We start from the raw sequence: 14,074 nt of genomic DNA on the forward strand, positions 1-14,074 counted from the left end.
CTAACTCTTGTTTCCCAGAGTTAGGTGTCTACACAGCAAGGATTTAGTAGCTATTAGCTATTACTGTTAATTCCCCTGTTGCCCCGACTCTGTGGCAGGTCCTTGAAGAGCTTTGTCTTGTTCATTTATTTCCTCATGCTTAGCACACTTGCCTGGCACAGGATAGTTCCCAATATATATGTGGTGAATTAATTACATCCACCATCCAACCAGTCAACACCTGCTGAGCCCCTGCTAAGTACCAGGTACTATTCTGTGTGCTAAAGATGGAGCAGTGAACAAGACAGAAAGGTCTGGTGCTTAACTCCAACAGGGAAAAACAGACAAGCACATGGGTAGAGGGATAGAACAGTTAAACAGAGAAGAACAGAGTGGAATTAAGGGGGCTTGGGAGAGCCAGTGGAGGGGGTGAGGTTGCTCTTTTATATATGGCAGGTCTCTCTCAGAGAGGGACCTCTGAGCAGAGACTTAACAGGTGCCCACTGCGTGCTCCGGGCAGAGGGGATGGCAGGTGCAAAGGGCCTGAAGCCGGCAATGCGTGGTGTTTCTGAAGAATGAGGAGGACAGTGCCACCCGAGTGGGATGAATGAAAACACTTTTATCTCTTTTTCTACTTGGTTAAAAATGAGCATACAACACAACTCAGTAATTGAAAAAGATGTATTAAAACATTCACAAAAGTACAACAATTTTGAAGAAGAAAAAACAAAAAACTAATAATGAACTTGATGGTTTTTTCCCTAGCTGGATACATTTCCACTGAAAACCTACAGGTGGTTTGGGATTTTCACCTCTAAGAAATTCCTTCTAGGTGGCCCCTTATCACACACAATTTTAAGAGGTCTCATTCTGCCAACGATTAGGGAGAGGGCCGTTCCGCCACCCGGAAAGCAGCCCCCACTGTTGTCATCCGTGGCCAGGCAGGGGAACACTGGGACGAGGCGACAGAAGGGACCAAAAAGCCCAGAGGAGGCCAGGAAAAGGCCCCGACCCCGGGCGCTCCGCCCCAGCTGCGCGACCGCAGCCAGGAGGTCCTGCCGCCAGGTGCCCGGCTGGGGGCGGGGCGGGGCGAGCCGGCAGGGGGCGCCCGAGGGCGCGCTGGGCGGGGCCGGGCTGCAGGCCCGGGCGAGGGAGGCCAATCGGGAGGCATTAGGGCCGCGTGCTGTGGTCGGGGACCCGGGGAAAGGACGCCCCTTTTCTCGGTAAAAAGTGCCTGTCAGTTAACGTGACACCTATAAAGGGACGCACTCGGGCTCGGGCGGCCGCGCGAGGCGGAGGCGGAGGCGGAGGCGGAGGCGCAGCAAGGACAGCGCGACCCGGTCACCGCCCCTCCCCGCAGAGGCGCCTGCGCTGCTCGGAGCGGGCGCTGGAGTCCTGGGGGGCAGGGCAGAGCCGCCGCTTGGCTGCAAGGCCTCGGGGAGCCCTGGGCGCCCCCGCGGGCGCGGGGCCTGAGCTCGGCCTGGCGGCCCTGCTTGCCTCCTCCGGGCAGCCGGGCCCGGACCCCGCCCCGACCCCCGCGAGCTGGGGCAGCGGAGCCGCCACCACCAAGGGCTCCTCGGGAAATAAAAGTCCGCGTGGACGGACGGACAGCTGGACGGACGGACGGACGGGAGGCCGGTTCCGAGGCGCACGCGCCCTGGCTGTTTTGCCCCCGCGTGCACACCTTCACCTGCGCGCCCTTCGGGGTGGGGGGCGCCCGGGGAGTCCCGCCTCAGCCCCCCCCCGGGAGGAAGGCGAGCACCACCGGGTGTGCTCTGCGACCAGCAGGTCAGCGTCCTCGCCCTCGCCCTACCCCTACCGGGGGCTTTCACGTCCTCTTAAGCGGAAAAAAAATTCTGTTACAACCAAATCATCCAGAAAGGGGGTAATGACCATATAAATGTTTGGTGACCTTCACCATGTTTTTCACTCCCAGTAAAAGATAAAAACTCCTAAGCTTGAGATGGGGTAAGGAGGGTAGTCAGTGGAAGAAAATGAACTCTTGGAAGGAATATCCAAACTTTTCCTCCTCTCGTTGTCTACCAATTCGACACAATGGGAAAAAGTGAAGGAAAAAAAAAAGGTAAAAACAAAAAAGGGAAATAAAATCAAAAGAACCCTATCCAAAACTCCAAAACAGTGACAAAGTAGAAGTGCTAATAACCCTCCCTGCTGATTAAAAAAAAAAACAAGACAACAACAAAAAACCCTAGACTATCCTTAACCTTTGAGGCGCCCTGAAGCTATTACAGAGCCATGACTAATGCTTCTTGCCAGAATCACCACGGAACCCTCTATAAAGAGGACTCTCTAGAGAGGGCTCTGAGACGCTACAGGCTGGCTTTGTAATTATCCCATTTGTGCCTACTTAAAAGGAAATAAAACTCCTCTCCTTTGGCTGTATGGGGACCCTTATTTCAAGCAGGAAGGTCTTAGGCAAAGACTGTAAGGGTACCTTTTACTCCCCAAATGGTACAGTACTCAAGCAAGGCTGGGATTCCTACTTCAATTATGTATATGGTATTGATCTAAAAAGTACCTAGAAAGACGTGACCTTGGCATTTATCCTTTGCTGGTCTTGCTAGGACGAATCCACAAACTGATAAGACAAATGGTTTAACATTAACGTCGGTCTCACAACATTATAAAAGCAAAAAACCCGCCCTGTATTTTAGAGGAAAAAAAACCACTCACAAAAACTTCTCAAACTGGGTTCAAGCGGCACAGCTAATGGAGGCTTTCTAAAACCTACAGCCAAATAGGTGGTGCTGACACTGGGTTAGAGGCCGCCCTGGACACACTTCCATCTGTGTCTCCACTCTCCAACCACGATAAATGCTAAGACTGGTTAAGCCCTTAGATAAAAGGGCCATGTCTACTGGAATACTAAAGATCTGCTACCGTCTCCATTAAGGCAAACCACATCTAAATGACAGTGACAAGAATGTTTCTGACTTTTCCCAACTGTAAACAACCTTGAAAGAAAGTACAAAACAGCAAGACAATTTATATATGTAGAATCATACCATCTTCTCATCATGCAACATTGGCTCCCCATATCAGATTAAATAGAATATTTATACATATCCTTTATACACATCTTTTTCTCCATCCATGAATAAACATGTGCTTGTCCTTGCCCAGGTCTCCAAGGCCACATGTGGCTATGGGTTACATTCTCTGCACAAGCGTCCTGTTTGATTAGTTTCTTGCTTAGGATATGTTCTGGGTCTTCTCTTAATTTTTCCGGATGTCCGCATACACCACAGACTCTGACTTGTTAATCTTGTCACTGTGATGTCCACCAGAGTGGTCTAACTGCGCATATATGACTGGGCCCTGGAGAAGAGAAGGACAATTAGAGGTTTGGGGAAATCGGTGGTCCCTTCAGGGGCAGGTGCAGAAGCAATCATTAAAGTGGTAACATTAGGGTTCCAGAGTAATGAGTTCCTTCTTTTGAATGTCTTCAAGAAGACCTCTTATGAACGCTATGTCCAGGACTGACTTCAAAACAACGGTGTTCACAACGTTGAACACAATGTTCTTGTGATTGTGAAAGCTGGTACAAGGAGGTATGTTACATTACTGTCTACTTCTGTAGCTGGGAATTTCTATACATAGAAAATTCCTCCTCAGGAAATTACCCTTATCTTCATACCTGACCTGCCACAGAATTCCTCAACCCTTGTAACTGGGATCAGAGTTTTAAGGACTAAGATGTACACTTCTACCAACCTGAGACCCACTGAAATCGTGAGCCTCAGAATGATGCACGTAAGAAACCAGCATGTTGGGTGTCACTCAAAAGATATGATCAATTTGAACGGGTCACTTTGTACAAATAGGCGCTTAAAAACATTTCAGATATATCCTCCCATGTACTACTTAGAGTGTAATTCTTTTAGTCTGATCCTATCATAACCAATACAAGTATTGCTTCTTTGATATCTAAGATCAGGTAACTGGTTTTCCTGTTTTAAAATGAAAACCCAAAAGCCATGACCTGAAGCGATATAAAGAAAAATCTAAATGGACTAGCATAGAAGAGGTCTGCCCCCTGGCCTCAGCAGTGAGGAAGGGGGTTCCAGGGCCCCAGCCAGAGCAGCCAGGGAAGGTGGGCTGCCTGGGGACACAGCAAGTTCTCAGACTCCTGGGGGAGGAGGTGTGAACAGCAGCAAGAGTTTCAAATACCAGAGGGATGTTTGCACTTCATGACCCCTAAAGTACCTTCCAACCCAGGGATTCTAAAGTTATAAACAACAATAACACAATAGCCCTGATCGTACAAGTTCAGTATAACCCCAAGTCAACCTTTCTCCCAATCCAGGAAACTCTCCTTGAGAAGTCAAATATTGTGCTTAAGCTTTCAACTTTGGAATCCTAAATTCAGTAGCGAGAAGCCTGTAGTTTCAACTAAACATCTTATTCCCACCCAGGAGCCCCACAACCTGCATCCCCTAGAGGGTCATCCTGCAGATGTGCAGGCACTCCAACTTCTCCAGGAGGGACACACCAGCTGTCAGCACTGTACAGGGAGCACCCAAAGTGGAGTTACAAGGTAATACTCAGGGACATCTGGGTGGCTCAGCGGTTGAACGTCTGCCTTCAGCTTAGGGCGTGATCCTGAGATCCAGGATTGAATCCTGCATCGGGCTCCTTGCGGGGGGCCTGCTTCTCCCTTTGCCTATGTCTCTGCCTTTCTCTGTGTCTCTCATGAATGAATAAAATCTTTAAAATAAAAAAAAAAGTAATACTCAAGGGCTGTCTCTCAGGCCAACAGCCTGCCCACCAACAGCTGTGATTGAGACCACTGTAGACAGTCCAGCCAACTGTAGGGATGTGGGTGGGCCAGCAGAGATCTGCTGAACTGCTCCTGACCAGATGATCTGCCCAAACGACCTAAAGAACTGGGAGCCAAATAAATGGTGGTTGTTTTAGGTCATTATGTTTTGGGGTGGTTTGTTACACAGCAATAGGTAACAGATACACTAGGTGAGTGGAAAAGAAAGAGAACAGAGAAAGCAAAAATGAAAAAGAACACAGAATAGGTAATCAGTCAGTAAATGTTAAAATATCAGTAAAATCTCTCATGTGAGATGGTGTTGTCTTTCATGGCAAGAACACATAACAGTTTGTTGAAGGCAACTGGGAAAACACTGAAAGATAAAAGGAATTCCCTCCTGCTGATGGATTTTTCTTTTTCCCCAAATTGCTTACCACTATCCAATGCCCTCAGTCCCTTTCCCTCTTACAATGGGGTCCTAAGATCAGGGACTTTGTTAGTTAAGTGCCTAGAGCAGTAGTGGGCAGACCCAGTAGGTGCTGGAGAAGGCGTGGATGATGTAATGGACCAAAGGAATTCTGGGATGTGGGTCCAGATCAGGCATCTGCTGATAGATCTAGTTCAATCTCCAACAGCTCTTTGAAGCCGGGTTCTGAACCTTATTGGGACCTGAAAGTATTCTGGGTCTCTATGGAACATGGAGGATCCTGGAAACGAAGAGCAACATGGAAATGACTCTGCCACTACCAAGGCAGGCACTTTCAGGTATTTGAGAATTAAAACAATACATGAACAGCATCTAGATGTTTTTACTGTACATCTTGGCACGCATCTCCACCACCTTCCACTTCTTTTGCAGGGTGGGGTTGGGGTGCTTTTCCACAAAGAATTACAGCAATCAAATGAAAAATTATTCTGGATACATTTTTACCCAACTGTTCACTACACAGACTGTCTTTAACTACTGAAAATGTTTCAAGAAACAAATTGCTTGACCCAGGTCTCTTCTTTTAGTGCCAGTTAGCATGTATTAATTACGCAGAAGCTACTGTGCTATGTCCCGCTTCCCCTTTCTGTAGTCTCTGCGGTCCTTCCTAATCTCAATCACACCTGATCCTCTAGCACCACTACCACCAAGAAAGAACATCTGCTTTTACCACATGCTCACTGACTGTTCATGAAACACCCTTTTCAGTATTTAGTATTTATGCCACTGCTAAAAATAGGTGTGAAACACAGTTAGTTACCTTTTAGGACTCTGAGATACATGAAACCAATTATCAAAACGGACTTGAAAAGAAATGGACGGGCAGGAGAAAATAAGCACCTGCCTTTGAGCCAGACAGATCCAGGTCTAACACCAGCTCTGCCACTAACTAGTAACCTTGAACAAGTGACTCAATCTAACTAAGCTTCAGTTTCTTCATGTGTAAAACGGGATAAAAGAACCTCATCCGGCCGCTGTGAGAACCAGAGGAAGCGATGCGCCTGCATACTTCTTCAAACATTACTGGGTCTTTGTGACTCAGCCGAAAGGTGTGTAACTAGTCCACTCTATCACTGCCCCCCGCCCCGCCCCCTACCAATACCTGCCTTGTGCATACAAAACATTAACCATTTCCAGAAAAGGATTCAGGAAAGATACCCACACGCAAAAAAATTATGTTAAACTAAACTTGACAAAGAGTTTTACTTCTCATCCCTAATGCTGGAACACTTTAAGTAGTGCCTACCTAACAACCTTCCCAAACCAACCTTCCAGTTCCACTTGCTGGAAGAACCTTAATTTGGGTTCAGTGGTCACCATCCCTTTGCTCAGATAAACGATCCCACCCTTCCTTGCCTCCCCCCCACCCTGGGGCGGGGAAGCCAATCATATTTCCCGTCCCCTTGCAGATGGGACTGGAAGAGTCATAAGCATGTGATCTGCTCCCAGTGGGGACTCAGAGAAGTTTGCTGGGGGGGCTTCTGGCCAAGATTTTCCTCCATAATTAAAACTGCATGGGAGGAGAGTCAGCTCTTCTCCTGGCTGCCTCTTCTCGGGTGTTGCCTGAAACCACGGCAGCCATCTGGAGGCTGCAGGGAGCTCAAGAACAAAGACAAAATACAGAAGATGAAAGAATATGGTGGAAAGAACATGTTTGGATCCTGATTTGAAGAAACCATTTGTAAAATGGTTTAACACTGTTGGGCCAGTGAACTCAAGAACACAGAAGTACCTTGCTTTGGGACCTCTTGTGAGTTAATAAACCTGACTGTCTGTTAAAGCTACTTTTACTCAAGCCTTCTGTCACCAAGTCTATCAATGGTAACAAAAATAGTGACCAAAGACAGAAAATAATACAGAAAACTTAATGTCCTGTTTCGGTGTTATGGTTCATCTTCTATAAATTTCCTTCTTAGCACACTCCTGTTAAGTTCTCTCCTGGAGTTATTTATTTATCCAAGTAGTAATTACTAATGCAATTAGATTCTCAGATGAGGGCAGCCCGGGGGGGCTCAGCAGTTTAGCGCCGCCTTCAGCCCGGGGTATGATCCTGGAGACCCAGGATCAAGTCCCACGTCGGGCTCCCTGCGTGGAACCTGCTTCTCCCTCTGCCTGTGTCTCTGTCTCTCTCTCTCTCTGTCTCTCATGAATAAATAAATAAAATCTTTAAAAAAGAAAAAGATTCTCAGATGATGCCTGAGGGTAGAAGATGGAAGGTTTTGCTGATCAGGGAACGCGTCACAATAGAACTCCTGGAAGAAAGTACCAAGGGATAGTTTGCAAATATTCCCATCCACATCCCCGCTTCACCGATCTGATTGCTAGCATGGGCAGCAACCACCTATACCTGTCCTTATAAAGCACAGTGTGCCACGAGCCCTTATAATTAAAAATAGAAAAAAAAAATGAGATCAACTTGCCCCAACATTTCATTTCAGAGGAGGAACAGATGCTGATGTCAAGTAATTCTCCCCAAGTTAATACCATTGTCTGGACCCCAGAGTCAGTGCTAGTTTGTAACACGTCACTACCCTGGAGTTCAACTGAATATGAAGATTTTCTCAAGGCTGTTTGTGAGGGTATTCAAAAAACACCAAAAAACCTGTTCATTAGGGTATTAAAAAAAAATTCTCCACATCTGGGAAAAGCCTAAAAATGATCTTAACCACCCAGGAGACTCTAAGGTTCTTGAGCGCAGAGTCCAGGTGCTAATTATCCTCGCACTTTCTGAGTCTGGTCTACACTGCATGTACAGTAAACACCCACGTGTATGTGGAAGTGATCGAAACAGAATATCCAGAGGAATGATTAGATTTTTAAAAAGATTTTATTTATTTATTTATTCAAGAGACACACAGAGAGAGAGAGACAGAGAGAGGCAGAGACACAGGCAGAGGGAGAAGCAGGCTCCATGCAGGGAATCTGACACAGGACTCGATCCCAGGACTCCGGGATCACACCCTGGGCTGAAGGCAGCGCCAAACCACTGAGCCACCTGGGCTGCCCTGATTAGATTCTTAAAAGAACTGTTCTGTTTCGTTGCATCCAACTTATAATTAATCTCATAAATTCCATAATAAGATGGAACATATCAGGTCAAGTACGTTTTTCCTAAACCGTGAAAAACTTTGCAGCCTCAGTTTGAACAAACTGAAGAAAGAGTATATCATAAGGATTCTGAACTCCCATCAAATACTCCGGGGCCTGGAAAGAGAGGCATCCCTGATACATAAACTGAAGGTGGTGGGTGATGGTGAATAAAAGCACACACTAGGGGCACCTCGGTAGTTCACTAAGTTGAGCATCACATTTGATTCCGGCTCAGGTCATGATCATGGGTCATAAGGCTGGGCTCTGCACCAGCGGGGAGTGTGGCTTGAGCTTCATTCCCCTGCCCCTCCCCCTGATCACACTCTATATAAATTGAATAAATACATTTTTTTTAAAGCACACACTAGGACCCCCTGCTAATGCTCTACAGCACTTAGGAATTTTATGGAGTAAATGAAGCAACTGTTTTAACCTTAGGATAGCATTCCCTGTTGTAAGTGGACATGACCAGTAAATGCAAATCTAAATAAAACAAAAGCTAGAAGACCGATTGGCTAGGCAATCACATAGTCTACTTCCAAGCCTTGGGTTAACTGGCAAGGGATTTAGAAGTTCCAGAAACATGTAAGGCAGAAACTAGTTTGAAGATGTACAACTGTAAAATAAAAGGTACAGTATGATTTGATAAAAAAAAAACCTGAGTCAGACAAAGTATACTTGGGTATAGGCCACCTAGGCAGAAACCCTGATGTGATGGGGGCTGAAGAGGCCTCCAGGGGTCTGCCCTGAGCACAGAGGAAATCACCTAAGAATCAACTGTGAGGAACCCAGTTTTACTCTCAAAGCTAATCTGGTATTATCCTGCAAATGCTGAAAAATGTGAATACGGATAGATACAACGGTTGGATTATTTCTTACCAACCTCTAGAAAATGCCATTGGGTTCGAAGTCTGGCCTGGGCAGAACCCTGGGGTTTACTCACAGGAAGTGAGCCAGTCTCTGACTCAGGGACAGCAGACAAGGGGGCGGGCGGGGGGGGAGGGCACAGCCCTGAAAAAGAGGTGAGCAAGTCTGCTTATTAAACAGTGAACCCTCATCTCTCTCCTTCCTCTACTCAGCTCCGAAGCAGGGATTTCTTTCCAGAGAAATTGACTAACCCAAGAGAAAAAGACTCTCAGCAATGGATACTTTCTAAGTCTCCAAATGGATGACAGTCAGTGCTTTATACAGTGAAGCCCACTACCCACCCAGGAAGCTCTTCTCTGCAGAAAGAGCTTCTGATCAGATTTGAGTGACTTAAGTATCAATAGATAACCAAAGATCATTGGGTATTTGAGTAAAGCTTCTAACATAAGACAGAAATTATGAGAAAAAGGTAATTCTTTTTATTTTTTTTTTATGATTTTATTCATGAGAGAGAGAGAGAGAGGCAGAGACACAGGCAGAGGAAGAAGCAGGCTCCATGCAGGGAGCCCGATGTGGGACTCAATCCCAGGACTCCAGGATCATGCCCCTGGCCAAAGGTAGGTGCTAAACCGCTGAGCCAGCCAGGGATCCCCATAAATAAAATTTTTAAAAATTACATAAAACATAAATGATATGCTGAGAGAACACAATGCATTCATAAAAACAAGTACAAGATGTTATAATTAGGGAATAAGAAATAGCTTTCGAAAATTTTAAAAAAGATAATAGAAACTTAATATTCCATTAAAGTTGGAAAATAATGTTACAGAAATTTTCTAGAAAGCAGGACAAAGGGCAACCAAGGTGGCTCGGCAGTTTAGCACTGCCTTCAGCCCAGCGCCTGATCCTGGAGACCCGGGATGGAGTCCCACATCAGGCTCCCTGCATGGAGCCTGCTTCTCCCTCTGCCTGTGTCTCTGCCTCTCTCGCTCTTTGTGTCTCCCATAAATGAATGAATGAATGAATGAATGAATGAGTAAATTAATTATTTAATTAATTAATTAATAGAAAGCAGGACAAAAACTGCAAAACAGAAAAAATAAGAAAACTAAAGGACTGATCTAGGAGATGGTCCAATTCCTATTGGGATTTCCAAAGGAGAGAATAGAAAATAGGAGGAGGAAAATCTCTAAAGCATAATGGGAGAAAACATCCTAAAACTGAGGAACATACTTTTCAGATTGAAAGGGCACACGGAATAGCAAACACAATGAATGAAAAGGACCCACAATTTTATGAAATTTTAGAATACAAGGGATAAAAAAAGATTCTGAGGGGATCTCTGGGTGGCTCAGAGGTTTGCCTGCCTTTGGAGTCCCAGGATCGAGTCCCGCGTCGGGCTCCCGGCATGGAGCCTGCTTCTGTCTCTGCCTCTCTTTCTCTCTATGTCTATCATGAATAAATAGATAAAATCTTAAAAAAAAAAAAAAGATTCTGAGAAGGGGCTTAAAGTGGGTACCACACAAAGAAGCAGGAATGAGAAGAGAGCAACCTCTTCGCTTCTTCACAATGGAAGCTAGAAACATCAACAATGCCTCAAAATACTGAAGAACAATTTCTAACCTGGAATCCTACCCAACGGAGTTATCCATCACGTTTAAGGAAGGAGAATAAAAACAACTTTAGACGTGCTAAAACCAAACAGGTTCTCTTACATTTGGGGAGGTCAGAAGGACCCTCAGGAGGACCTCAAGCACCAGCAGGGCTGTGTTACTTCTGGGGGCTCTGAGGAGAGTCCGCTTCCTTTTCTCAGCTTATGGAAGCTGCCTGTATTCCTTGGCTGAAGATTCCTTCCTCTGTCTTCAAGGCCTGGCAGGATAACATCTTCAATCGCTGGCCCTGACCCTCCTGCCTCCTTCTTATGAGGACCCTTGTGATTATACGAGGCCTGCATGGATAATCCAGGAGAATTTCCCCATCTCGGATCCTTTACCAGAGCTGCAGAATCCCTTGGGAAAGGTCAAGCAATATATCTCACAGGTTCCAGGGATTAGGATGTGGACATCGTTGGGATCATTTTGCTTATCAACCAAAGCCTCAGAATTTTTATCTCCTGTGCCTTCTCTCTCAAGAAATTATGGAGGAAAAAAAAATTATGGAGGATATATCTACCATAATATGGGAATAAACTAAAAAAGGTGAAGAACTGAGTCTAAATAAGAGATGAGTAAATAACATTTGTTGGGCGAGAAGGCCCAAGATGACTGCTATACAGCAGCCTAAAGCACAACAAATGCAGAAGATCCTAACAGGTGTGTCTCCAAAAAAAAAAAAAGAAACCAACAAAACACGTCATGTGTTTCCATGTGCGCAGAGGTGTTTAAGTGGAGAGTTTTGAGAAAGAATATAAATACAGGCTTAGAAGACTATGCAAATAAAAAACAAGGCAAATATTGGCTCCATGAAAAACAAAAAAATTATAAAAGGAAGCAAATATATGTGGTACAATGATGGAAAAAAATAGGTACACATAATACTGAAACATATTTAAATACAGTGATACAATCTCATTGGGAGGAGGCTTGTGTATATGTATGTGTACAAACCGTGTGTGGGAAGAAAGGCCAGGAGAAAAAGAAATGTACATTTTCATTCTCCATAGTATGGAGTCGGTAGTTAATATCTAAAACTGAAGTATCCAGAAGTAGTAATAAAATAAAGTTGTTTGGAAACATTAAGATAATATCAGAAAAATTAGTTTCCAAGAATGGAAAGCCTCTGGCTATTTTTTTTTTTTCTTATTCCCTTCTCTTTCCAGATATTGCCTATTTTCTCTAGTTGCCCTCCTCTTCATGCTTTATTCTGGATAGTTCCTATTGCTGTGTCTTCAAGCTTATGGATCTTTTCTTCTGTATAGTCTATGCCATCCAAGGTGGTTTGTTTGTTTGTTTTTTCCATTTTGTCTTTTTTTTATATTTCTCTCATTATGTCAAGGTTTCCTTTACATCATTAAGATTAGTTATAAGATTTTCATACTTGTTTAAAAGTCCTGGTTCTATGAATTCTATTGTTCTGTCATTTCTGGGTTTGTTTCTATTGATTGGCTTTTCTCCTGGTCATATTTTTTTTCCTGCTTCTCCATATGTGTGGTAATTTTTGATTGGTGTGAGACATCGTAAAATTTTACACTGTTAGGTGCTGGATTTTGTTGTATTCTTGTAAAGAGTGTTGGATTTTGTACTGGCATGCAGCTAAAATACTTTCAGTTTAGTTTGATTCTTTAAAGGCCTCCTTTTAAGCTTTGTTATGGCAGGTCCACAGTATCCATATTCTGGTGCTACATTAGCCTGGTACTACTATTATAGTAATACTACTATATTCCGGTACTACTGGGCATGACCATTTGGAGGACTGCAACCAATATTCTATGTATTAAGAGGCACTCTGGTCTTTAGGAACACAAACAATTCCCAGCCCTGCATGATATCATATAACTTACTGCTTTTCAGATGGTTCTTTCTCTGGTTTTAGGTGTTTTCTCTCATACATCCAAAAATCTCTATCTACTCAGAAAAGGCTCAAAGGAGCCTGGCCATTCCATATCTCTTTTTTTTCTGTGTAGTTTCTTCTTCTCTGGAACTTTGTCTCATAAATCCTAGAAACCTTGGCCTCCCCAAATACTGACTTCTCTTCCTCAATTCCTCAAACAACTGAGTTTGTTTGTGCTTCCCCTCCTAGCACTGCAGCTTGGAAACTGCCTCAAGGCAGTAAACTCAGACAATCACAGGACTCCTCTTATTTGTGTCCCTTCTCTCAGGGATTACAGTACCACACAACCTGCTTTCCAATATCAGAAACCATTGTTGTTGTTTTTTTTCTTTCTAGTTTGTTTTCAACAGGTGAGCAACTCCCATAGCACTTCAAAAGTAGAAGAAAAATCTTCTAAGCCTTTTTCCAATGTTATGCCTAACTCTCAAACCTTTATTCTTAACCCTATTCCCATCTGCAATCCAAATTAGTGAAGTGAGGTATCTGCGTTATACCGTTATCCAAAAGAGACAGATAGACTAGGAATTAGTCACAAGCCCGGACGCTATGATATTAACAGAGAATGTTCTAGAACTTGAGTTCTAGCCCTAATGCTGTGATTCGCTCGGCGTATGCTTTTAGTGATTTAATATCACAATGCCTCATGGTCCTCACTACATATTAACAGTTATGGAATAAGACTGAGTACTACTTCCACAGAACACTGTTATTCTTTTCTTTATTTCCTTTTAAATCCATCTGACCTCCAAAACACCTCAGGGAAAACCTGTAATTGGCCAAATTCCTTAGATTGCTTTCTACCCCAGAAGGACAGAATTGGTACTAAGCTATGGAATTTTTGCCATGCCGCAATTATAGTCACAAGAGCATAGTCAAAACACAGTACTAACCACCATGCTAGATTCTATGCTAAGTTCCAAATAAAAGATATTTCTCTTCTGTACTTTCTAAAAGAAGTAGAAATCAATGCCTTGTTCATCAAGCCTACCAGTTATTCAGATAAATGTTTACTTTCAATTTCTTCTAAAGAACTCATACAAAATAATTTATTTTCAATACCAAGAATATCAACCTTTTCCTAATTCCTTATCTTATAGAGCACCTCAAAACAGAATCTAGTTCACCAGATCTATTTCTTTAAGCAATTCATCTTACATCTGAGGGGCCATTTCCTAATTTCAATTGGCCTAGAGGAGCCAAATTATTAGTAAATCATCTGTTAGTGTTGCTTTGGTGGAAACCTTTCCTCAAGTCAGATTCTTCTCCCATATTTTCTTGTGGTCCTCCTAGGCCAGCTCTAATTTCCCCTCTTGTTATCT

The 14,074-nt window shown here is 44.0% G+C and overlaps 1 protein-coding gene across 1 annotated transcript in view; it reads right to left on the reverse strand.

Annotated features, from left to right (window-relative positions):
* Nucleotides 1-646: 646 nt before the first annotated feature.
* MPZL1 (myelin protein zero like 1) overlaps nucleotides 647-14,074 on the reverse strand; it is a 71,206-nt gene continuing 57,778 nt past the window's right edge. The window contains exon 7 of the mRNA XM_025429661.3: nucleotides 647-3,318. Within this exon, the coding sequence (XP_025285446.3) occupies nucleotides 3,217-3,318 (102 nt within the window). The 3' untranslated portion in view covers nucleotides 647-3,216. The remainder of the gene's footprint in view (nucleotides 3,319-14,074) is intronic.

The sequence above is a fragment of the Canis lupus genome, chromosome 7 (genome assembly GCF_003254725.2).
Source record: "Canis lupus dingo isolate Sandy chromosome 7, ASM325472v2, whole genome shotgun sequence".
NCBI lineage: Eukaryota > Metazoa > Chordata > Mammalia > Carnivora > Canidae > Canis > Canis lupus.